Source organism: Mastigoproctus giganteus, chromosome 6, assembly GCF_048544385.1.
Source record: "Mastigoproctus giganteus isolate SK-2022 chromosome 6, ASM4854438v1, whole genome shotgun sequence".
Lineage (NCBI taxonomy): Eukaryota > Metazoa > Arthropoda > Arachnida > Uropygi > Thelyphonidae > Mastigoproctus > Mastigoproctus giganteus.
The window spans coordinates 186794496-186821508 of record NC_143580.1 but is presented as its reverse complement, the minus strand read 5'-3'; the positions used below and the strand labels follow the sequence as shown (position 1 = coordinate 186821508).

Here is a 27013-nt window from a genome sequence, read left to right as displayed (position 1 = left end):
TAAAAAGCTTAATAGCTTTTTATGATTTAGAATTTTCTGCCTCCCATTTAGAATTTTTTGTTGGTAACATCATAAGTTGATCCCACTGAATAGAATTTAAAAACTGTCTAAGACCATCGTAGTCACCTTTACAAAAGTAAAAGCTCTTCCCATTACCTCTGACAGTAGAGGTGCTCCCTGACTTATGTAACGATTCCATTCCAAAAACCTGTCCGTAAGTCGAAATTTTACGTAACTCGGATACCACCCAAGAACTTCTCTATTATGAACTTCTATTTAACGAATTTCTCTATATTATGAATTTTTTTGCAAAACATTGCACCTTGAAACGAAATTACATGTAAAATTAACCCCATATAGTGAAGTGTTAGTCTCTCTATAATGAATTTTTAAAAAAATTAGTAAAAGCATTTTTGAAGATTTTCAAGCATTTACTGCTAAACAGCTGCTCAAATATACGGCCTCCTTCCCTCCGAAATTGCGCATTACGATCTGGAATTAATCATCCTTTTAGTGAATACTTGTGGCCATTGATGCCCGTAGGAGGGTCTTTGTTTCATTTTTGTTACAGTTATAAAACCAAATGAGTTTTCTTAAAAATGGTCATAAACTTTACAATAAATGGGGTAGATTTATAAATTGATGTTGGCTCAGGGAAAAACGAAATTCGCTGCGGTAAGCCTTTAGCGTGCTGCGGCGGCAATACATAGAATGCTACCATAGTCAGTTTTTAGTAACACCTACTGACATTCGCTTCTCCCCTCAACCGTACCATGTGACCTTCCTGTCAATCATTATATGATATGTCCGTTCTCATCTAACTGGACTCCCAGTAGATGGTTTTCATGATTTTTTTTTTTTTATTTCGTTCTTTTAGAACAATTTGTCATCAATCACATAGGCTATATGCTCTTGTATTTTTTTTTTTTTTTCTGAAAAGTAACATACAGCATACAATAACCGTAAATTTTCTTTCCTGTATGTATGAATGAAAGTCGTATATTTCTTCAAAGTGATTGATAGGAAAGGTCACGTGATACTGTTGAATTGGCAAGCGAATGTCATTGAGTAGGCAGTACTAACAATTCACTATATGGCCAGTGTAGCAAAGTTTGCGGTGTATGTATCGGCAAGAGCTGCAGTCCAGTAATTTTTACATTTGCGGAAACAATGTCAAAGAGAAAGTGTTTAAGTATTAATGATAAAGTAAGGATTCTTCATGATATTGACCGGGGTTTTAAGAAAAAAGATATTGCAGAGAAATATGGCATACCTGCAAGCAGCTTATCTACGATTTTAAAAAATCGAGAATCAATTTTAAATGCAATTGAAGGAGGAGCAGACAAAAAGTGAATTAAGTTGTGTATATACAAAGATGTTGATAAAGCTGTTTTAAAATGGGTGCGAATGATATGTGAAAAGAATATACCAATATCGGGTCCAATAATTAAGCAACAAGCTCTGAAATTTGCACAGTCCCTGGGACATGCAGAATTTAATGCGAGCACTGGGTGGCTATATAAATTTAAGAAGCGCCACAGAATTGTGGAAAAGGTTATTTGTGGAGAAAGTGTTAATGTAAGCGAAGAAGATTGCAACAGTTGGAGGAATAATACCTTAAAGAAGATTTTGGAAGAATATGAACCTAAAGATGTTTTTAATGATGACCAAATGGGTTTATTCTTTAAATGTTTACCGAATAGAACAGTTGCTTTTAAGGATGATAAATGTTTTGGCGGAAAACAAAGCAAAGAAAGAATCACTGTGCTAGTTGGAGCAAATATGACAGGAAGTGAAAAATTAAGACTTTTAGTCATCGGAAAATCAAAAAACCCAAGATGTTTTAGAGGCACAAAATCTTTGGAAGTTGACTACACCTTTAATAAAAAAGCATGGATGACAAGTGATATCTTTGAAGACTGGATATTAAAACTAGACAAGCGTATAACAAAAGAAAAAAGGAAAATCATGTTGGTAACTGACAACTGTCTGGCACATCCTGCCGGTATTTCTACTAAACTTAAAAGTGTGAAGTTGTTGTTTTTACCAGCAAACGTGACATCAAAACTCCAGCCAATGGACCAAGGCATTATTAAAAATTTTAAATTTCATTATCGAAAGAGAATAATAATGAATATTGTCAATGCGTTATCAGAAAATAGAAACTTGGAGGTTACAATTAACCTTAGAGATTGCATCTCTGAATTGGCAAAAGTTTGGAAAAACGATGTCACTGAATACACTATTCAAAATTGTTTTTCGAAAGTGGGATTTGCATTGAATACAGAAGTTGAACAACAACTAGACAAACAAGATAAACTGCCCCTTTCACAACTGAAAAACTTTTGGACATTATTAGAATCGTCCGGAAACATTGAAAATGAAATACACTGGATAGTTATGTTTATGTAGATCAAGATCTGTCTACAACAGAACATCCAAATGAAGATAAAATACTGATGAACCGTGTTAAACGCGACCGTGATCACGAAGAAATTAATGATGATGCTGAAGACTCATCAGAACAACCCATAGACAAGCCAACGCGAAGAAATGATTAACGCTTTTAAAACGGTTCGTATGGGTCTACAGTTTTGTGAAAATGTTCCTGATAATGTTTTTAATGCTCTGAACAAATATGAGGTTTTCTGAATCAGACATTTTTTAATTGTACTGTGCAAACGAAAATAAATTACAGATTTTTTTAAATTTGTGATACTTACCGGGGAAAATTGTGTAAACGTAATTTAAATAAGTGTTTTTGAAATAAAATACATTAAAAATAAATGTAGATTCATTTTCATTTTCTAATTAAATAACAATTTCTAATAAAAAAGATATTCTCTGTATAATGAAATTTCTCTATAATGAATTTTTTTGCTGGATTTATCGAATTTGTTATAGGGAAGTTCGACTGTATATACCTAAACATAAGTCCACAATTTAAAATTCATTTTATTTATGTCTTATAGCATTTTTATATTACAATTGCGTACTCATAACTTATGCATTAAATATTATTTAAAGACAAAACTTTAAAAGTATGTATACATCCAACTTATTTTCAGTGTGTGGGGAAGGGGGAGGTATACGTCACTAATATTAGTTGGAGATGGATGAGTTGAGGTTGAAGAGAGCTATCATGTCGTCAATATCAGACTCCTTTTCCAGTTCTGATATAGCTGAAGTAGAAGGCCCATAGAAGTATGATGCTAAAAATGAATATGGCACTGAAGTTGGAGTCGGAGAATCTGCAAGTTGAGGAGGTTGCTCAGTCTTTCTCACAAATTTATGTAGGGAGGTTTGAATGAATGCCTTCTTTTACCCACAGTAGATTTTAAAGGTGCAAAACTTTTGCATGTTCTTTTATTCGTTGTTTATCTTTTAATTTGTATTCACAGTGGACGTTGCCAGCCTTAAACACGTGAAATAGTCTTTATTGTTTTTCCACCTTCATATATTTTCACAATTTCTAATTTTTGCTGTAACGTAATTGTATGCTGCTTTTTCAAAACACCAACGTTGCCAGGTCTACTCACAACACATGCTTTCCTGCTATAGTGACTGGGATAACATATAATACTAAAAAAAAAAAAAAAGAAATAGTCATCTGCAAAGTAGAGCAGTAGTATAAATAATGAGGTGTAAAAATAATGAGACGAAAGAAGAAATAGTTTAACAAGAAGCTCCCACTCTAGATACATACAAGTTGTTGCACATCATGTGATAAGTCATGGTAAGCTATGTACATGAGCAATGTTATTGTATATATTCCCACTGGAGACCTGGTCTCCAGTGAGAACTTTAGGTATCTTTGAAGCTGTCAGTTTGAAGCAGAAATATAGCTGGTTTCTGCACGGACTTTTGTTGTTGTTGTTGTTGTAGGGTGCATTTTTTTTTTTTTTTTTTTTTGAAATTTTTTATGTAAAGTCAGATTTTGTAAGTCAGGGAGTGCTTGTACTTATATCTTAATGTAGATTCTACATCAGTATATTATGATCACTGCCAACTAGTGGTTCCTTTATCTGTGTGCATGACGAGTCTGCCGATAATCAGATCAAGTGTATTGTTTTTCTTGTTGTCTCTCTAACATGCTGCAATAGAAAACAGTCTTCCAATAAATTCAGAAAATTTCTGCCACTATATGAGAGACCAACCCACAAATTTAAACCCCATTATAAGACAATCTAACTTACTTGCCCACTTTATTTGTCTGTACAGTTGTTTGTTATACTCACATAGTCATTTGGTCTATAGCAGACTACTGACATTTTAGTTTTCCCAGTGCTTGTGTCATACCAAACTGACTCAACATTATACTGGCCACCCATGTCATCTGGATACACTGCCTTGGAGTCTGTACTTCTTAACCAAGAGCATTACTCCCCCTCTTGTCCTGCTTGTCCCTGATTGTTCATACTGTACTCACTACATTCTAATTCTGCATCCCTTTTATCTGAGTGGCACCATGCATCCAATATTCCTGCTACATTTGCATTTGACAGCTTCATCAATACTTCAAATTCATCAAATTTGTTTACTGTAGAGATAATAGACCCATAACCAAAATTAGGTTAGTCTGCAAGTGCCATTCATGTTGACAGCGTCTTCCAAACAAATGGTCTTTGCCAAAAGTTAACATGACTAATTGTTTCACCTTAATGCACAATGGTTATGATATCAATTTTGTTCTTTACCTGATGGCAAAGTATGACAATTTTGCATAAAATATTGACATTACCACCCTTGACTGTGCAAGTTTTCAAAACAGTGGCACAAATAGTTTGAAAGAAAAATGGTCTGATGATGAATTATGCAGTAAAACCACACAACCCCATTACCTTTAATGTCTTCGGGATAAATTCAACACAGGCACATTGTTATTGTTATTTGGTTTTTAGGAGCATTAGCAACTAAGGCCATATTGCTCTGGGGATATGCGGTGGTTATTCCCTGACCTTTCCGCATCCTCCATATTTGGTGGGCATGGGCTAGAACCCTGGTCTAATCAAGAAGTGTGTGCTACGCACTGCTGCTCTTGCCCACCTGGCTACGGAGGCGCCAACACAGGCACAAGGCTGAAAAAAACCACAACTGCTGATCAAATACACCATTTGTGGTGTTCAGTCTCCCATTTAGAAAAAAAATGAGCTTTGTCCATCCAGAACATGCTGAACAACCAGTTGTTGTGCTTTCAACATTCACAAAAGCCCACCTAACAAGCTTTGCACTTTCAATTAATTTGTGTTAGCAATTTCTGCACATGCTGATTTATATAAGGATACCAGCATAACATATTTCTTAGTGTTTGCAACACTGTCATACTTAGAATGCTTGACTTGCATCAAACTTCATGAACTTCTGCTTATTCCATTTGTTTTAAGTGACCAATTCATTGATCTGTTTTTATATAGATTTTTATAATAACAGGCACAACTGTAATAGATGTTGATGATTTCCATATCTTGGACGAACTGTCAGGCATTCTGTTTCCTCAAAGTGCTTTACAAGTCAGGATAATGAAAGTGGTGATGTTAGACCAGTTCTGTCTCTCATATATTTTTCTAAGTGAAACATGATAACTCCCTCCAAGAACATTTTGTTTTATGTTGAAAATTCATTAAAAATTCCTTTAAATATGCTGCTTAATGATAAACATATCAAATTATCTTTATTTCAATTTCCCTATTAATTAATTCATAATTTCTGTTTTTTTGTCTAAATTTGGGCTAATACCTATACACTTGCCATAAAGGTCTAAATATCATTTATCATAATCGATAAATATCATCATTATAAAATTTACTGATAAGCAGATTGCAACCTGAAATTCATTACTATTAAGCTGTCTTTACAGTTTATTTGAAGTAACCATCTGATTAACACAGCATGTTTAATCTATAACTCTGTTCCTTTCTCTCTTTTAACCTTCACATAAATATTCTCTACTACAAGAGGCATTTGAAAATTTTGAGGCCTGAGTATGAACAGTTTATTTGAGGAGTCTGTTAATATGTTACTTTTCAATATAGTACCCTTTGGAATTAATACCTTTTTTCCACTGATGCTGCATCCATTGCAGCAATGACATCACTGTCAGTGGGAAAATGGTTGCAAGCCAGGTATTTTTTCAAATTAGGAAACAAATGAAAGTCCAGTAGTGCTAGATCTGAAGAATATGGAGATGGTACAAAATTTCAAAGCTTCACTCATGCAGTGTGGTCATAGCAACGACAGACTTGTGAGCAGGTGCATTGTTATGCTGGAGAAGACTCCTTTGCTGAGTTTTCCTCAGCATTTGTCTTTAATTTTTCATGAATGCTTCATGCAGTCTGCACAATATCCCCCTGTGACTGTCTGGCATTTCTGCAGGTAATCCACTAGCAACACTCCATCAGCATCCCAAAAAATCGATGCCATCACCTTGCCAACATAAGGAATCAACTTGGCTTTCTTTGGAGGGAGAGATGAGCTGAAGACTGCTCCTTTGTCTCTGTCTGAAAGTAAGGAATCCATGTCTCATCTGTGGTCATAAACCTTGCAAGGAAATTGCTGCACAATGTTGCACAGCAGTTGTCAAATCAAATGTTCATTTGAGTTTGTCAAGAGTCAAATGCACAGCAGTTGTCAAGTCAAATGAATATTTGACTTGACAACTGCTGACTTGTCAAATGAATATTTGACTTGACAACTTGTACAATTTTGATCTGATATCAACAGCTTTGCAATCATAATGCTGACACCTTTTTCATAGTGAGAACCTTTGTTATTATGTGGTACATATGTTTAGATGAGATGCCCAAGACTCTGACAATGTACTGAACTGTCACTCATCACCAGATCATGCACACACATTGTCAACAACTTCTGGAGTGATGGACATTGCAGGTATTCCACAGCGTGCATCATCTTCCAGGCTCTCCCTCCCTAGTTTAAATTCTGCTACCCACTTCTTAACTGTGGAATAGGAAGGGGTAAGGTAAAATGTATCCTCCCCTAATGTTGTCACTGTATCCTCATGAACTGCCGTTGGTTGGCATTAGTCTCTTTTTTGAATGATGCACAGTGACTTTTGTTCACCTTGCCTCATTCACAGTTTTGTTGACTTTAGGACCTATAATTAAAAAAAAATACATTATTGAAACTTCAGGAAACTTGGTAAATTACTATTTGAAGTGATATACATTAAGTACTGAAATTTTTAACATTTTACCACTAACCTTTCATACTCAGGCCACAAACTTTTCAAACCCTCATGTATAATTCCCTTTTCTTACAGATTAAAAGAATGAGCCATACTCTGTAGAAAGCTGTGCAATTTGTTTCTTCCAATCCTCTGAACAACTTTGTCATAAAAAAGTGGTCTTGGATGGCAAACATGAATACTTCAGTCTTGGGAAAGAGCATCCCACTGGTGAGCCACAGATTAGAAGCCTCCTATGTATGTGGTCTTGATGGAGGTCATTGTAGTGTTTGCCATGGAGTGCCTTCTTTGCCTATTTTTCTGTCTTTGTTTCTTCCATCTGGGGATGGGGTCTCATCATTGAGGTTGAGTGGGGTCTGCCATTTGTCTACCTTCCTTATGGCCTGGTAGATTGGAACTGTTTTTTCTGGACGTACTCCTTCAGGTTTTTAATTGCTTTTTCTGTTGTTCCATGAGGCCTATCAAACCTTTCTTCCTCCTTTCAGGACTATGGTCAGTCTCTCAGTGGCTGTCTTTGGATGGTGTTGGTGACTCTTCATCATTATTGTCCTGGTCCTTCCCATGCTCTCCCCCAGCTTGCTGTTAGTCCACAATAATCCCAAAGGAGTACATTAGTACTGAGACTGCATAGATGTTTATGGCTTTGACTGTGTTCCCGCCATTTAGCTTTGCTTTTAGCAGGCTTCTGAGTCCCTGATGGTATTTCTTGATCAGGTGGGCCTTGCACTCCTTGTGTTCTAGATGTTCACCTTGCATCTTCTCCAGGTGCTTGTAGATCTCTCCTCTATCATGGCTTTGATTTCTTTACCAGTCTTCATCTCATAGTTTCATTCAATTGACCTCCCTGATGCAATCCATGGGTCTTGCTTTTGGCCACTCTGAATTCCACTCTGTCAGTGATGAACTCTTCAGTGATCCAGAGTAGCTGTTGGAATCGCTTCTCAGTTGCCACATAAAGCTTGATGTTGTCCATGTATGTCAGGTGGGAGAGGGTGTACAGGTCCTTCCTACCTTCTTTAAGGATATAAATTCTGATGTTAAGTATGGTAGATAGTGGGTTGAGTGCTAGACAGAACCACAATAGGCTCAGGGCATCTTCCTGGAAGATTCCTCTCCTGATGAAGATCAGTTTGGTTGTGATTGTCCTGAGTTTGATGGTGGTCCTCCATTTCACCATAGTTGCTTCTAAGAAGTTTGTCATTGCTGGGTTGGCTTATTATTATTTTATTAATTATTATTGTTTCATTAATTGTTATTTTATTATAATCATCATTATTATTTTACCAACAAATAATATCTAAGTTTCATACACAGTTAAATGCAGTCTCTGTGTTTTGTGGCACTGCTTTTAATGTTTGTGAAATGACAAACCCTGAATAACTTGTGGAAACCATAAAACCATAAAATGTTAAAGGGAAAACAAAAGATTCTGCAGAGTAAAAAATTTAATTACTGGAGTAATGCTGAAATTTTATGTAAAGTAAAGGGTACTGCCAGAGTATGAAATTGTGAAAATTGTTTTTTAATAAACATGACAAGATATACTTCCATTTTCTCTTCATAATAAGTCAAACATTATAATTTTTGATAGCTCAGCATTCTTATATATTTACTAGTGTAAATAAATACATATGGTTAATTGTAGTTATTTTTTTATTACTATTTCTGTGAATTTCTTTAATTAAACTTCTTATCACTAACAAATTAATATGTATGTTCCATTATTATAATAAATCAGTCTTGCTTAAGAATGAAACTTTTAAAGTTGCTTACTTAAATTTGAAGTTTCAGCCACTCATCACATATTACAGCTTTATATTATCAAATTTGGTACTTATGGGATGCTTACTAATCTCTGAAGAGACATTGGTATTGTCTAAGGAGCTATAATAGTGTTACTTTATTGTGATTTTTTTTTTTTTTTTTTGGTAGTTGTTGGCGCATCGGCTTCTGTGGCCATAATGCACCTCCCAAGGTTCTTGCAGTACTTTGATCCAAGCCCGAGGCGGGATTTGAACCTGCGACCTTTGGGTTACCAGGCAGGCACTTTACCCACCTGGCTAGCCCGGTCGGCTTATTGTGAATAAGTGGCATTAGTTCTCAAAAGAGAAGTATAGTACATTCACAGTTCAGTACTGAATTAGTTCACAGCATTAACTTTGTAATTTCTGTCCATATCTTTAATTAGGCTTTCTGAAAATGGCAGATGCATATGTCTCTTGTCATTATTATAGATGAGTGCCTTGCTTTGCAATGTAAAGCTCTACATAAATTTCAAGGATAAACAAAATGTGGAAACAAAAAATTATTACATAATTACTTTCAATAAAGTACAGGTAACCCTCGTATAACATGGTAGTTAGGTTCCTATGAAATGTTGTGTTGTGTGAAAACATGTTATACGGGACTAAGAAAAAGTACAAAAAAGGGGGGGGGGGGTTACATGCCAAAAGCTAACAAAAATACACTATTTCGTTAACAAAATGTTAACAAAAATACACCATTCTAGATTTCGTGTATGTTCTGCTCTCTTTAAAAAATCAGTAATCTGGGTTTGTTTGCTTTTCCATGACAAATCTTTGTGAATTTCATTGTATGGAACTAGGCATTTTTGAAGCTCTCTTTTGAATTTGCCAGTTTGGGCTCCTGTCATTCAAGAATTTGCATTCAAAAAATAAGATTCTAATTGCTCAACTAACTTTACGCCTTCCTGTATACTTTTTAGCGTAAAATTTGGAAGTTTAGAAGTTTCATCTGCACTATCATCCTCTGAATTGATTTGGTGTTACCTCCGATGCCATTTCCACCAAATCTGCTTCTCCGGCCTCTTTTTCTACCAGTAACTCTTGAACGTCTTTAGTAATCATATCTCTTTTTATTTTTTTAGGAGCATAGGTAATTAAGGCCATGTTGCTCTGCATATAATGTCTATAAATTGCGCATGTCCTGAAATCAATTTTCTGTTTTGCTGGACAAAAAACCCAAGTTTCCAGGAGAAAAAACCATGCTACCCTCGTCTGAGCCCGACTAACTCAGCCACATTGTGAAAAAGACCCATAAAAATTCCTCCCACAAAAACAACTGTGCTACCTACAAGGGCTTCAGTAGTCATATCATCAAAACCTTCCCCTCCTACCGACGTAGCATGTTCTACTATTGCACTAATTCCGTTTTCTGCCAGTTCGACCATATTTCCTGAATAAACTGACTCTGGCTATACATTTTTCCACATGCATTTAATGTTGACGGTTTTACTTCTTTCAGTGATAAAGATATGATTCTGATACAGTCCACAATTGAGAAATGTTTCCATGCCTCCATCACTTCAGTAGATTCAGAATCATTTTTTTCCAAAATCCATTGTAATGATTTTCCAATGTAATGAGTTTTAATGGTGGATATAATGCCTTGATCTTATGGCTGAATGAAAGAAGTATTAATCTAATACAACTGTGGTGGTAGGAATGTAACTTCAATGTTTGGATGACTTAAATCTTTTGGATGGCCAGGTGTGCTATCCAATAGCAATAAAACTTTGAAATCTAGATTTTTCTACTACAACAAGCACAAGTTCAATAGCAAAGAACGTAACACAGGAATTTCCCAACAAAATAAAATACAGGGATTTCTCAATTTTTTTTTTAATAGCGAGTCAACAGTGGGAATTCAAAAAGAGTGGATATTTTGAAAAATTACATCCAACATAATAGCAGGGTTCCCCCCTCACAAAAGCTCTAAAATACCTGGTTATGCGAGGTTTACTGAAATTCTCTAACCGCATTAGAGGGAAACTTATTTAAGTACTGTGCTGTGCAAGGATTGCTGCAATTTATCAATCTTGTTGGAGCAAAACCGTGTTGTAGAAGTACCGTGTCATACTGGGGTTGCCTGTAGTTTCAAAAAATCGCTTTCAGTGGATCTTTCTTGAAGCTTTCCTGTGCACAGATTTTTTTTCTCACATTAAGCATATAATTATTTCATAATAAGTAATTATAAGTCACCCACAACTGATCATTGCTCATTTCATAACTCATTCCTTAGTTATGCAATGGCCTAAATTTCTGTTAGTAATTTTAGGTGTATATATTTTTAATATGAAACATTGTTTAGAGTTGATTATATTAGTTTCATGTATGAAGTTATATTGGTAATTTTTTTATAAAGTTTACCCTTTTTTTTAACGTGCAGAAATTTGAAGATACTAAGTCTAGGAAATTTGCCACAGTGCAAAAATATTGAATTAGTGTGTTTGTTGCTTGAAGATGTACTTCCTGACTGTAAAATCCTTGGAGTTAACTACCTTGATTCTACAGTACTAGAACGACATGAAGTTATAAATAATACAGAACAGCAAGAGAAAACGGAAATAAGGAAATAAAATTTGTTATGTGTGTGTGTGTGTGTGTGTGTGTGTGTGTGTGTGTGTGTGTGTGTGTGTGTGTGTGTGTGTGTGTGTGTGTGTGTGTGTGTTACACATATATGTAGAACACTTCATATATTACTGTAAATAGTTAGTTTTCTCTTCAGAACAGAGAACTAAAATTTATTTGAAAGCTTAATATTTATAGAATATTTCCATTTGTTCTCATATAAATACAAAATTATAATATATTTTGTAAAAAAAAAAAATAATAATTTTGATTATAATTTGTAACTGTTTAGTGTAACCTTCATGTTTCATTTTAATTTATTTCACTAGTGTAAATAAATACATGTGGTTAATTGTAGTTATTTTTTTATTTTCCAGACATGACTAAACATCTTATTACATAAACTGTTCAGGACATCTTTATTATATTATTCAAGTTTGTGCTTAAATGAGTAACTGAAAAGAGCACTTAATCATCTATTCTTTTGAGTTATTATTCATTGACCACTTCAGTTACACTTTAGCTAGTTTAACTTGTTAACTGTAAATGCCTATAGGTTGTTTTCCTTTAATAATAAATTCCATAATTATTATTATGGAATTACAGACTCACTAAATATAATTATTATTTGCCACAAAAAAGTAGCAAAGGAGTTTGGTAAATGGGATAATTTTTAAAGCCAAGCAGTTAAGTTTTGTGAACTACTCGGTAGAGATGATTTTAAAGCTTCTAGAGGGTGAATTTTGAGATGGACAGTTTGTCATCGGATATTTCAAATTATTCTTGTAGGTGAATAGTGTATTAAGTGACACTAAAGCAGCAAAAACAATTTTTTTTTTAGAAATTCGTTGTGCAGCATTTGAAGAGGTTTTCAAATAACTAAACTTCACTGATTGAACAGTTGTGCAGCAGGGACAAAACAGCACTCTACCACAATTTGCTTTTTCCACTCAATTAAACAGTTAACCCCTTTTATGTCAGAAACTACTGACACTGAGAGACTATGAGAACATATAACCTATTGTTGGAATTTTTTTAACTTATTCCCTTTTACTCACGCAACTGCAAATTAATGCTTTTTAGTCAAAAAATAATTCTGACAATTCATTATAAATTTATATCAGGAGTTATTAGGACTGTGTACTTAGAAATCATTGAACACTTGAGAGATGTAATCAGAAGGAAGAGACATGATCTGTAGGCAAGAAAAAAACTGGAAATTACACCACAAAAATGATACTGCTATTGTGCAACAATAATTTCTGAATATAAATATCTTTCCAGACACTGTAATTATCTTACAACAATCCTTATTCACTTGACCCTGCATATGGCAATTTTTATTTTTCTCCAAAATTCTAGAATGATGAGTTTCTGGAAAAATAGAACTTGTGGAGACTATGCCATACAATCAAGAACTATCACAGAGCTTTTTTGAAATTATATAACTGAAGAAAAAAGATTTAAATAGTCAATGTAATTTTGAAAAGTTAAATGTGTAATTATTTGTAAATATATTTGTTTAAATAAAAATTCAGTCTTGGAACGTTTTAATCCTGTCTTTCACCAGCCAAGCTATTGCCAGTAGCTATTGCAATAGCTATTGCCAGGAAAGCCAAATATTTGTGCTCTTCTGTTTTGGCCAATAAAAAATGGTTTTCATTATTCCAAGAGACTGCTATTTATTATATTCCAATTCCTCTTCTTTTTGAAGTAAAAAATGCATTAACATCATTGCAACAATAACAGGCTAAACAAATGCAAAAGAATAAAAATGTTGAATACAGATGAACAACATGCAATTCCTGCCTATTTATTGGAACCACAAACCAATAATGTGTTGGACCAAATCGCTTCTCCTACACAACATGGCAAATAATCAGCAAGATGTTAAAAAGTGATACAAAAAATATTGGACAATTCATGTAACAAAACTGCCCTCAAATCCTGGAGTAACATGGGCAGAGGACCGTGCTGATGAACGTGCCTTGCCACTTCATCCCATGCTCAATGGAATTAAGATCTCCGTTTGGGTCGGCCAGGGCAGACACTTGAAGTTTTCCTTGTGTTCCTCAAACTGCTTTTGCATGTTTGGCATCTTGACAGTATCCCAGTCCATAATGGTAAACATGCAATATTGTCAAGTGTACTTGATCCACAATGTTCAGATATGCTCAGGAATTCACAGTGCCCTCCTTCTCCTAGGGGATCAAAGGACCCACAGTATGCTACAAAAGTATGCTCCACATTAGTACACCTTCATCAGCCTGTAGCAATGGTACAAAAGAGGATAGTTCCAGAGCCTCATGTGGTTTCTTCCTGAGAGCCTCGTGTAAATTGGGATTCGGACCACATTACTTGCTTGCAGTCCACCTGGGCAGACACTGCTAGCAGTGTAGTCATATTTTCTGGTTGGTATCCGATCTAGTGGCTTCTATGAAGGTCTTTACCATAGTGCATTCTTTGTAAGGCCCATTGCATAGTACAGGTACTAATGCATTGTGATATTCCAACATTAAATGCAGGCTAATTGTACCTTTGTCTGGAAAAACTAACACTTGATAATATGCTCTGGAAGCTGAGAAATTCACTCCATCACCTTACATTTCTCAGCTGTGATTTTCTGTTCGTGGATATTTCCTGGTTGTTTTTAGGCATGTCCACATTATGTATATGCATATATGCCTATTGTCTTCACCATGCCCATCTGTTTGTCTGCATGTAACAAAGGGACTTCCAGTTCATGAATTTTCATGAAACTTTGTTTTTGGGCTTTTTAAAAATATTTGTCAAGCCATTCCAAATTTCATTAAAATTGGACAAATAGAAATCCGACAATTATTTCTGTTTTCCATACAATATGTATGGAATAAAGAATTCTTGGATTAAATGTAGTACTATTAACTTTAGACAGTTCGTGCATGCTTCGTGTGTATCGTTATGTAAGACTCGTGAATGTGGTGTCACTTTTGTGAAGATATATATATATACAGAGAGAGAGAGAAAAGAGACTTAAAAGAATAGGAGAAGAGTAATAAATGTTATAGAGTTGTAATTAAACTGAATCATTATATGTATAGAATGTAAAACTATAGTTTTATTAAGTGATCTATATAAGATTATATGCTTAGTAATTAATTGATAAGGAGAAAACAATTAATTTAAGAAAAATTGAAATTAAAATTTACAGAAAAATATTCAATTAAGTTAAGAAAAAATCAAACATGACTGAAATGTAACACTGCATACATTAACTAACTTGTCTATTTGATAAAGGTCTGAATGACACTCATACAGCTACCTCTAATGTGGCGGCTACTAATTGTGCAGCAACAGTTATCTCTTGGGAAGTCTGTGAGATACTGTCCACTTCGTATTGCAAGTGAATTTATTTCAGTTCTAGTCAGATTACATGACTTTATAGTGCTTTCTTGTATAACACCATGGGTCCTTCTCAATTAATATATTTTTGATTCTAGCATATAGCCACAGACCTCCAGGATCCATTAGGCACATTAAGAAAGAGAAGGGCTTGAAATATAAAAATGGGTCATTAATAAATGCCCTGTCAATGGGACCAATTGCTTTTATATATATTTTATTTATTTATTATTATTTAATTATTTTATTATTTTTTTTTTTTCCATTTTGGATCGATTTTCTCTTTTCACTCCAAATTCCAGTTACATTTTTTATCAGTTTGTAATCTGGGAATGTATCAAATTGCCCCCTCCTGTGCCTAATACCAGTCTTGATTATAACAGTTCAGTAAACATTACTGGCTCACCAATCTGCAATGGGATTGCAGGTTTTAGCATTTTCAAAGTTTCTTTTGCAACATTAGCATTAGTAGAGGCATATGATGCAAGAAAGCAAGCTTATGCAGCATCAGCAAAAAAAAAAAAAAAAAAAAAAAACACTCCCATTTCATCCCTCCATTCGTTCCAAATGCCTGTCTAGCTCAGCCTTAAATTTATTTAGGCTATTAGCTTCCACAACAAAAGATGGAAGCCTGTTCCACCAATCAACTACCCCCTGGCTAAAGGCAGATTTCCACACATCTATTCTACAACTATCTTTCCTCAATTTGAAACTGTGCCCCCTCAGGTACTTAGTCTGAGCAAGAGGAAGAATCCCGTCAGCATTCAGCTTGCTCAACCCATTCAAGGCCTTATACATCTCAATCAGATCACCTCACAGGTGCCTACTCTCCAGGTGCTGCAATTTGCAGAACTTAAGCCTTTCTTGGTAAGAGCACCCTTTTGTTCCCCTTACCAATCTTGTTGCCCTTCTTTGTACTCTTTCTAGCAACTCTACATCCTTCCTAAAATGAGGCCTCCACACCTGTACACAGTACTCTAAGTGGCCTGACCATTGCCTTATATAACGGGATAATCACCTCCCTGTCCCTTCTAGCAAAATTCCTATACAGGGTGTCTCAAAAATATTGATACAAACGTTTAGGGGAGGTAGGTAACATCTAAAGGAATGTGAATCGCTTAGGAACTCATAACCGGAAACGTCACCTAAGTCGGTAGACGGCGCTGTTCATCAGTTCGCAAGAGGGAAAATTTCAATGTTTTGTTCACGGATGAGGCTTATTCAATCAGCACAATGCTCATGTGTGGGCTCAAGACAACCAACATGGTGTACGCCCCAATGCAGCACAACAGTGCTTCGCAATAAATGTGTGGGCAGGTATGGTCGGTGACTGCTTAGTCGGCCCATACCTGTTACCATCCCGCATGAATTCCGCTAAATATCGGATCTTTCTTGAACAAGGTCTACCAGGGTTACTTGATGATGTGAGACTCAACATTTGGTTTCAACGTGACGGGGCGCCTGCCCATTATGGAAGGTGTGTTCGTGACCATTTGAACAGGCGTTTTGGGCATCGATGGATTGGCCGGGGTGGACTCGTTGCCTGGCCCCGACGCTCACCTAATTTATCGAGCCCTCATTTCTTTCTGTGGGGGGGGGGCCTCAAATCTATCATGTATAAATCTCCTGTTGAGACGGAAATGGATCTCGTGGCGAGACTTGTCTGCACTGCTGCTACTGTCAAAGAAACTCCAGGTGTGTTCGACCGTGTCCGCCAATCCATGCTGCATCGGTGTCATGCATGCATCGCGTCTCGTGGTGGAACCTTCGAGCATCTGTTGTAACATCATGAAATGCATCCATCTCATACTCCATTGTTAATATTATGTCAAATAAATGTTTGCCACTAATTACTGTCTTGTGTCATTTCTGCTTCTTGTGCCTCTGCTGCTACTTTCCCGTGACGTTTCCGGTTATGGGTTCCTATGTGATTCACATTCCTTTAGATGTTACCTACTTCTCCTAAATGTTTGTACCAATATTTTGGAGACACCCTGTATATCATTGACAACACTCCATGACCTGCCCTGGCAGCCCAGCTGCACTTCTCAGCGACTTCATATTTGACTGCATAATTACCCCCAGGTCTTTTTCACTTTCCACTTCCCTGAGTGTAGTACCACACAGTTGGTACATTTCTCTTTGGTTATTGCTACCCATATGCAGTACTTTGCATTTGTCAATGTTATACTTCAGTTGCCATTCTCGGTCCATTTTCCCAACTTATCTCGATCCAGTTGGAGTAGCATGCTGTCTTTACTGTCGTTAACAACCTTGCCAACCTTTGTAGCATCTGCAAACTTCGACATTAAACCTGATATACCTTCATCAATATCATTGATAAATACTGAAAACAACAATGGGCCCAACACCGAACCCTGGGGAACTCCACTAATAACATTTGTCCATGAAGAGCAGTGTCCATTGATTACCACTCTCCGTCGTCTCCTGCTCAACCATCCCTTTATCCATTGTAGCAACTTACCTTTAATGCCATACTTCTCTAATTTACACAGCAGTCGTGCCTGTGCAACAGTATCAAAAGCTTTCCTGAAATCCAAGTATATTATATCAAAATTATTTTTGTCATTCAGTTCCTTTGTGACCACATAATAGTATCCAATCAAATTGGTCAGACAAGACCTCCCTTTAACAAACCCATGCTGTGTCTTAACTATTACTGCAGTCTTGTCTAGATGATCCTGCAATGCTTCTTTAACCAGTGATTCCATTATTTTCCCTGGAACACAAATTAAACTAACAGGTCTGTAGTTACTTGTGTCACCTTTTGAATCCCCTTTGTGAATTGGTAATACATTTGCACACCTCCAGTCCATTGGGCCCTCCCCTGAGTCTAAGGAAGCTCTCATAATTATGGCTAAGGGTTTGCTTACTTCCTTTGCTGCCTCCTTTAATATAACTGGATAGATCCCGTCCACCCTAGGTGCCTTCTTTATGTGTAACTTCAACAATTTCTCCTACACTTTGCTCTCAGTTATTACAAAATCAATTAGCTCACTGTTAGCATTTGATAAACTTCTGACAGTCTCCTCATTGAATAACTCATCATGTGTGAATGTAGATGCAGAATACTCATTCAGTTTATCAGCTATCTGAGCATGATCATCAATAGTCAACCCATCTATGTTAAGTGGTCCAATCTGATTCATCCCTTTCCTTCTAGAGTTTACATAAGTAAAGAACTCTTTGCTGTTTTTCTTTGCAGACACTTTCAACCCTAACTCATGACTTGTTTTTCAACATTGACCTTTACTTGTTGAGTAAATCTGCAGATCTCTTACTCTTAATGTCATTAGTTCCAACGTGTACAACAAATCACCTTTTGTCCTCTTCAAAGATGATATATGCTCTACAACATAACTTTTGCCCCAGACAGACATACGTTGGTCCTGTTCTACCTATCCTTCTTGCATAGTATATTCCCATCTCCCTGATAACAGAGTCACCAACAATAACTAACTCCTTTGGGACCAGTGCTTTCTGCCTTGGAGATTGCCTCTGTTTTGCCTGATGCACAGGAGTGAGGTCTGTCATTGAGAGCTTGGTGGGCCCTCATATTAATTTCTTCAAGGCCTTCTTAGGGCATTTACCCTACACCTCAAGCTCTCATAGATGCCCATCAGAACATTTTTATTATACAAAAAGTTCAAACTTGTACAAAAAATATCAGCATCTGTTTAAGAGTACCAATGTGAATACTGCTAGTGCATTGCAGAAAAATAAAAATGAAAAATATCTCTAAGAATTACTTGAATGTGAGTTTTAGTATTTTTCCAGTATGATTTTGATAATCGATCTGCATCATCAATTATATTTAAATTAATTATGAATTAAGTTTGAATGATGAATTATCACAAACAATTATGCTGTCATTGTTAATATGAGGTGTAATCTAAAATTTTAGGAAGAGTATCTTGAAATTTTGGCTTCTTAGCAAGTTACAACTTATTGCAGCTTGTATAGTGATGCATCCAGAGACTAGCATATGAATCACATGTTTATTTTCAGTATGTCTGAACTAGTGCATGCTGAATATGTGTTTTATGTCTTTCTGTTATTTCAAAAGAGTGAGTGCTATATAAATTGGAGTAATATGGCATTAAGGGCATGTTACTGGTATGGATAAAGGGGCAGTTGAGTAGGAGAAGACAGAGTGGTTATTAATGGACTCTGCTCTTCATGGACTAAAGTTATTGGTGGAGTACCCCAGGGTTCAGTGCTGGACCCATCGTTGTTTTCCCACGTTTATTAATGATATTCATGGTGTGTCAGGCTAATATCTAAGTTTGCGGATGATAAAAACGTTGGCAGGGTGTTTAATGACAGTAATCAGGGTAAGCTACTGAAACAAGATCTAGAAAAATTGGCAGATGAGCTAAGAAATGGCAGTTAAAGGTTTAATGTTGACAAATGCAAGGTACTGTATATGAGTAGCAGTAATCCCACATTAACATTAGTGTTAGTGCTCAGAGCAGTGGAAAATGAAAAAGACCTGTTGATAATTATGCAGTCAGATATGAAGTTTTCTGTACAGTGCAGACAAGCTACCAGGACAATCCTTGGGGTTTTGTCAATGATAGACAGAAACTTTGCCAGTAGGGATAAGGAGGTGATTATCCCATTATACAAGACAATGGTTGGCCACATCTTGAGTACTGCATACAGGTCTGGAGGTCTCATTTTAAGAAGGATGTAGATCTGCTGAAATGGATGTGGAGAAGGGTAACAAGATTAGTGATGGGAACAGAGGGGTGGTATTACCAAGGAAGGCAAATTGCAGCATGTGAAGACTAGGCACCTTCAAGGTGATCTGATTGAGGTGTTTAAGGTTTTGAATTGATTGAGTAGGCTCACTGCTGACAGCATTCTTCCTCGTGCCCAGACATGAGGGGGATATAAATTCAAATTGAGGAAGGCTGGTTGCAAGACAGATGTGCAGAAGTTTTGCCTTCAGGCAGCAGGTGGTCAATTGACCATCTCCACAACAAGAGATTTTCATCTCTTGTTGTGGAGGTGGGTAGTCTGGATAAATTCAAGAAAGAACTAGACAAACTATTGGATGGGATGGACAGGTAATGGGGTAAATTTTTTTTTTTTTTTTTTTTGGCTGATGCTTTATAAACTTGCTTTCTTTCATTATTTGTGACTACTAACACTAATGTAAATGTTTGGGAGACAACTGATTTGTTTCTTTGCTTATTATTTGTATGGATTTGAGAAAAACCCGTTTAGAAGGAATTAATATGGGAAAAGAGAGCATAATTTTTTTTACTTATTTTTATTTTTTATGATAATTAATGCAGCATTAAAATTTGTACAAAAAATAAATAAAGAAAAAAAAATTTTTTTTAAATTACGCTGTGTTCTAACATTCTTTCAAAAATGGGTTTTCTTCAAATCCATGAAAATAAAGTTAAAGGAGTTAAAAAGTTCTATATTTTCTTAAGAAAACATGACATCACATGAAGAAACTGAAGGACTAAAAGAGCATAGTCTGAAAACTTAGCATCAATCTAATCCGATTTTTTCCTTATAAAACAATAATCAAACATCTGAACCATGATGAAATTTCTAAAATCTGGATTTTAAAGAAAGCACCTACACAAAAGGTAAGTAAAATATGCACTGCAGCCTTTCTGGGTAGCACAGTTGGTGGAATCTTCATCCTCTCCATACCAGGTAGAAAAGATGCGAGTTCAAGTCCCGTCAATGACGTGAGGAATTTTTATGGGCCTTTTCCACAATGTGGCCGAGTTAGTCAGTCTCAGGCGAGGGGAGCATGGTTTTTTTTTCTCCCAGAAACTCTGAATTTTTTGTCCAGAAAACAGAACACAAGCAATTTACAAACAATATACATGGAGTAATATGGCCCTGGTTGCTGATACTCCTAAAACCCTATAACAACATACATACTGAATTAGATTTTGGGTGTGTTTAATTATCAAATAATGCACCAAGGGGATAAAAGTTTCTGTTTATACTAGGGAAATTTTTACTAAACCTCTTGCATGATGAGTAGCTGTCGAGTTTGTGTAACAGTTTTTTTTTTTTTTTTTTCTAAAAAGGGGTGCGTGATGGGTACACAGAGGATAAATGTTTCCTCCCCCTTAAAAAAAGACATATTTGGAAGCCACAGGCTTTTGCTGCACTGGCAAAAAAGGAGATAAGAAAATGCAAATTATATGCTTCCCTCCTTACACAGGTAACTATCCAGCTGAATTTATTCAAACTCAGCCTCAACTACCTGTCAGGGCAACTTTTTCCTGCAATCAATGACTCTCTGGCTAGAAAGAAACTTCCTACAATCTAATCTAAACCTCAACCCCTAGTTCTGGAATTCTTTATAATGGAGAATTCCACCTTCATTTGTTTTACTAATCCCTCTAAGAGCCTTATAAACCTCAATCAGGTCTCCTCTGAGGTACCCGGTTGCCAAGCTCCATAGTCCATATATACCATTCGAGTTGCCCATCTTTGGATCTTTTCAAGAAGCTCAATGTCTTTTTTTCAGATGTCTCCATATTTGAACACTGTATTCCAAATGTGGTCTTACAATTGCCTTATACAGTGGGATTATGCTCTCCCTAGCCCTACAGGATAATGTCCAATAGATCATCGATAGGACACTATGGGTTTTCCTGGCTACCTGTTTACACTGTTCAGAAAACTTCATATCTGCCCACATTGTAACTCTCAGATCATTTTCCTCCACTGTTTTTAATTCAACCCCATCAAGTGCCCTTGTTAATAGCCCGGTTGGTAGAATTGCTGTCCTCCCCACAATGGGTGGAAAAGACCTGAGTTCGAGTCCCATCAATGACGTGAGGAATTTTTATGGGCCTTTTTACACAACATGGCTGAGTTAGTCAGTCTCTGGCAAGGGTAGCATGGTTTTTTTGTCCAGCAACCAGAAAATCAACAACAGAACACATCCAGTTTACAGACAGTATACACAGCAATATGGCCTTAGTTGCTAATGCTTCTAAAATCCTATTACAACAACAACCGACCAAGTGTATAATTTATTTTGGGATTGCTATTCCCCAAGTGCAAGACCTTGCAATTAGCAGTATTAAAACATAGCACCACTTTTCTGACCATCTTTGAAGTCTGTTAAAGTCATCCTGAAGGAGCAGTGATTGACAATGATCTTTATTGACTCCTCCAGTCTTTGTCATCTGCAAATTTTGATATCATGCCTTCTTTCCCTTCATTGATGGACGCCTCCGTAGCCAGGTGGGAAGGAGCAACATAGCACATGCTTCTTGATTAGACCGGGGTTCGAGCCCGTCACCACCAAATACGGAGGATGCGGAAAGGTCAGGGAATGACCACCGCATATTCCCGGAGCAATATGGCCTTAGTTGCTAATGCTCCTAAAAACCAAACAACGAACGAACCTTCATTGATGTTATTTATGAAAATGAGAAACAACAATAGTCCAGGAACCAATCCCTGAGGGACTGCATTCTTAACGTTACCAAACTGAAGAATATCCATTAATCACAATCCTCTGCCTTCTGCCCTGCAACCACCCAGCAATCCATCTTTTAATCTTACCAATAATCCCAACCTGTTCGAGCTTATGCAGTAACCTCATGAGCAACTGAGTCGAATGCTTTGCTAAATTCCAAATAAACTGTTACAATTGTAAAAATAGTCTACTAAGTTAACTAAGCATGATTTCCCCTTAATAAAGCCATGCTGTGTGACAGAATGCTATATTTATCTAAATGTCCCTGAATTGCACTCTTAATCACTGCCTCTAAGATTTTTCATACCACTGAAGTCAGACTAACCAGTCTGTAGTTACCAACTTCATCCTTAGAACTTTTTCTTTTTTTTTTTGTTAGTTGTTGGCACATCGGCTTCTGTGGCCATATTGCACCTCCCAAAGTTTTTGCATTTTCTACTCTGATCCAAGCCCGAGGCGGGATTTGAACCCGCGACCTTTGGGTTACCAGGCAGGCACTTTACCCACCCGGCTAGCCCAGTGGGCTCCTTAGAACTGCTTTTACATATTTGCAATACGTTGGCACTTCTCCAATCCAAAAAAATCTCTCTTGAGTCCAAAGATGCCCTCATAATTAATCTCAATGGCTCAATACACTCCCTCACGCTCTCCCTCAAAACTACAGGGTATATACCATCAACTCCAGGAGCCTTATTTGCCTTTATGCTCAAAAGATTTTCTAATAAACAGTCATCCGTAATTACAACATCACTCATTTCACATGGTATGGCTTCACTCGCAGAGCCTCTTCTTAGCATGAATGGGCTTTCATCAGTAAAGACCGATGCAAAGTATCTATCAATTCAACATCAGCTGGGTTATCTAAGACTTTCCCACACCCAGTGCACTAGGGTCCAATCTGATTAGCTTTCATCAGAATAAGTAAAGTTTTTAATAAGCTTTAATAAAAAATCTTGTTGCCCTTCTGTGTACTCGTTCTAGCAACTCGACATCCTTCATAAACTGAGGCCTCCAGACCTGTACACAGTACTCAAGGCATGGCCTGACCGTTGCCTTATACAAAGGGTTGTTGTTGTTTGGTTTTTAGGAGCATTAGCAACTAAGGCCATATTGCTCCGGGGATATGCGGCGGTCATTCCCTGACCTTTCCGCATCCTCCGTATTTGGTGGCTCACGGGCTCGAACCCCGGTCTAATCAAGAAGCATGTGCTACGCACTGCTGCTCCTGCCCACCTGGCTACAGAGGCGCCTATACAAAGGGATAATCACCTCCTTATCCCTAGCAGTAAAATTCCCGTATATCATTGACAAGAGAAACATAACTGCAACGTTTCCAATGCTTTTCTTGTAAACATATTTTATATACGGGGTGTCTCAAAAATATTGGTACAAACGTTTGGGGGAGGTAGGTAACATCTAAAGGAATGTGAATCGCATAGGAACCCATAACCGGAAACATCACGGGAAAGTAGTAGCAGAGGCACAAGAAGCAGAAATGACACAAGACAGTAATTAGTGGCAAACATTTATTTGACATAACATTAACAATGGAGTACGAGATGGATGCATTTCATGATGTTACAACAGATGCTCGAAGGTTCCACCATGAGATGCGATGCATGCGTGACACCGATGCAGCATGAATTGGCAGACACGGTCGAACACACCTGGAGTTTCTTTGACAGTAGCAGCAGCACAGATGAGTCTCGCCACGAGATCCATTTTCATCTCCACAGGCGATTCAAACACGATATATTTCAGGGCCCCCCCACAGAAAGAAATCAAGGCTAGATAAATCAGGTGAGTGTTGTGGGCAGGCAACAGGTCCACCACGGCCAATTCATCGACGCCCAAAACGCCTGTTCAAATGCGCCCCGTCATGTTGAAACCAAATGTTGCGTCTCACATTTGTTGGAACATCGTCAAGTAACTCTGGTAGAACTTGTTCAAGAAAGATCTGATATTTAGCGGAGTTCATGTGGGATGATAACAGGTATGGGTCGACTAAGCAGTCACCGACCATACCTGCCCACACATTGCGAAGTGATGTTGTGCCGCAAGGGGATGCACACCATGTGGGTTGTCGTGAGCCCACACATGGGCATTGTGCTGATTGAAATAAGCCTCATCCGTGACCAAAACATAGGCTGGGAAATTCAAGTCTTGAACACTTTCTTGGAGAAACCACTGCGCAAAAGCAACACGTGCAGGATGATCTTGGGGGAGCAGTAACTGAACCCTTTGGAAATGCAACGAGACACTCCTAAGGCAGAGGCAACGGCACGTGTGTAATCTGGACGGCATTCAACACTTTCTTCCATGGCAGGAGTTGGTGTCGAACGTGGTCTGCCCGCACTATTGTTACCTCTAAATGACCCATAATCGCACAAATTTTGATGCACACGCACAAACAAACGGTGCTCCGGTACATGTCTAGGAAGCATTCTCCATAAATTCGTTGATAGGTTTGTCCATTGCTCTCTGCTAATCCATGCACTTGGTGCCTGTCTGCCAGCTCACAGTTTGTATATCGATGCATGCTCTTCGTGCAGCGCCTACTGCTTGAATGAGTAAATCAGAAATTTTCCCTCTCGCGAACTGATGAACAGCGCCGTCTACCAACCTACGGTGACATTTCGGTTATGGGCTCCTATGCGATTCACATTCCTTTAGATGTTACCTACCTCCCCTAAACGTTTGTACCAATATTTTTGAGACACCCTGTATAGTAGGGAACACAAACAGCAACTAATGGAAAGTTTATTTATATTAACCAAGATCTTCATACCCATAAAAAAAATATGGGGTATAAAAGATCTCAAATGAGATAAGACCAGTGTGTGCATACAATAATTCAAATGCTAAAAACTTAACTAGCAATGAATGAAAAAAAATCAATGACATAATGCTAACAAAATTTATATTTAAATTAAAGAATAAAGATCTCAAATGGAATAAGACCAGTGTGTACATAATTCAAATGCTAAAAATTTAAGTAGGAGGGTGCTGACTCTCTTTAAAAATTACAGCTGTGAATTACAGGCTCCGAAAAGGCGATAAGTGTGTGCCATTTTATTTACCTAATTGTTATTTTATATTGAACGTTATAAGTAGCCATATAGTTCTAGATACGCTGGTTATTTTTATTTTTAATTTAGGTAAGAGTTTTTGTAGATTACTACTTAATATACGTAAAACCGTTGTTTCGTTCGAATCTTGCAGCCATTGTTTTTGTATAGAGTTGTAGGGAATTCAAATTTTTAATTCTGGTAACTAGGTAGCTCTAACATAAAATTATATAGCGTAATTTGCATCCTGCATTTAGTATTCTATTAGATAGTGTAGTATTGACAATTAATTAATTAAATTTATTGATCTTATTAATTTAAAATATCATGCCCCAGACTAGAGCAGAAAAGCAACAGGCACAAAGTGGCAGGAGTGCTGTGACTCGGGGAAAAAATGAGGGGGGCGATTCTCGAACACATCACAGCCTAAGAAAATGTGCAACTTGTGAAATGTTTGCCGAACTCTGGAACGGAACATGATCTAACCAATGTGGATGTCTTTGTGTGTGCCAGGTGCAGAGAGTGTCTAGAAATTAGGCATCAGCTCAGCGTTCTAATGGGCGTCTATGAGAGCTTCAGGTGTAGGGTAAATGCCCTCGAAGAAATTAATATGAGGGGCCCGTCAAGCTCTCAACGCCAGAGCTCACTCCTGGGTATCTGGCAACACAGAGGCAACATCCAAGGCAGAATGCGCTGGTCCCACAGGAGTTAGTTATTGTTGGTGACTCAATTGTCAGGGAGATGGGGAATATATTGTGTAAAAAGGATAGATGGCATAGGACCAGGGTATGTCTGCCAGGGACAAAAGTTGATGACGTTGTAAAGCATATATCATCTTTTAAGGGCACAAAGGGTGATATTGTTGTACACGTTGGCACCAATGAAATTAAGAGTAGGAGATCTGCAGATATACTTAACAAGTACAGGTCAATGTTGCAAAAAAGTCGTGAATTAGAATGAAATTTGAAAGTGTCTGCAATTTTGCCAGACACGATAGGAGGGAGTACATGATGAGAGCCTTGTCAACCAATTCAGCCCTGAAGGAAATGTGCAAGGCTCAAGGGGTAAAATTTTTTTCAGCCTGGTCTGCTTGTTAACAGGAGAGACTGCTTCTACAGGGATGGGATACACTTAAATAGAAAGGGTGGAAGAATATTTGCTGATGCTATCGAGACAGTATTAGGTGGGTTGGAAAACTGCTAGCTTGGGGGGATTTACAGACTAAAAGGTTAAAAGGAGCTGCAGGCAGAGGTGAAGGTGATTCTTGCACTACTTCTATTAGAATAAGCAGCGCTGTGGAGCGAGGGGTGTTGGGGGTTTCAAGGACTGATGGCAGTCATCGTGAAACAGGTGGGTATATGGGATGTGTTAGGGTAACTAATAATAAGAATAGGTACGTATATACCAATGCTAGAGGTATAGTAAATAAATTTGATGAATTTGAAGTGTTGGTCAAGACATCAAAGGCGGATATTGTTGGGATAGCAGAGACGTG

At 37.2% G+C, this 27013-nt stretch overlaps 1 protein-coding gene across 1 annotated transcript in view; it reads left to right on the top strand.

The window, feature by feature from the left end:
- Nucleotides 1–11582, top strand: part of LOC150084812 (distal membrane-arm assembly complex protein 2) — a 113053-nt gene extending 101471 nt beyond the window's left edge. The window contains exon 5 of the mRNA XM_090376361.1: nucleotides 11393–11582. Within this exon, the coding sequence (XP_090232487.1) occupies nucleotides 11393–11582 (190 nt within the window). The remainder of the gene's footprint in view (nucleotides 1–11392) is intronic.
- Nucleotides 11583–27013: the final 15431 nt, after the last annotated feature.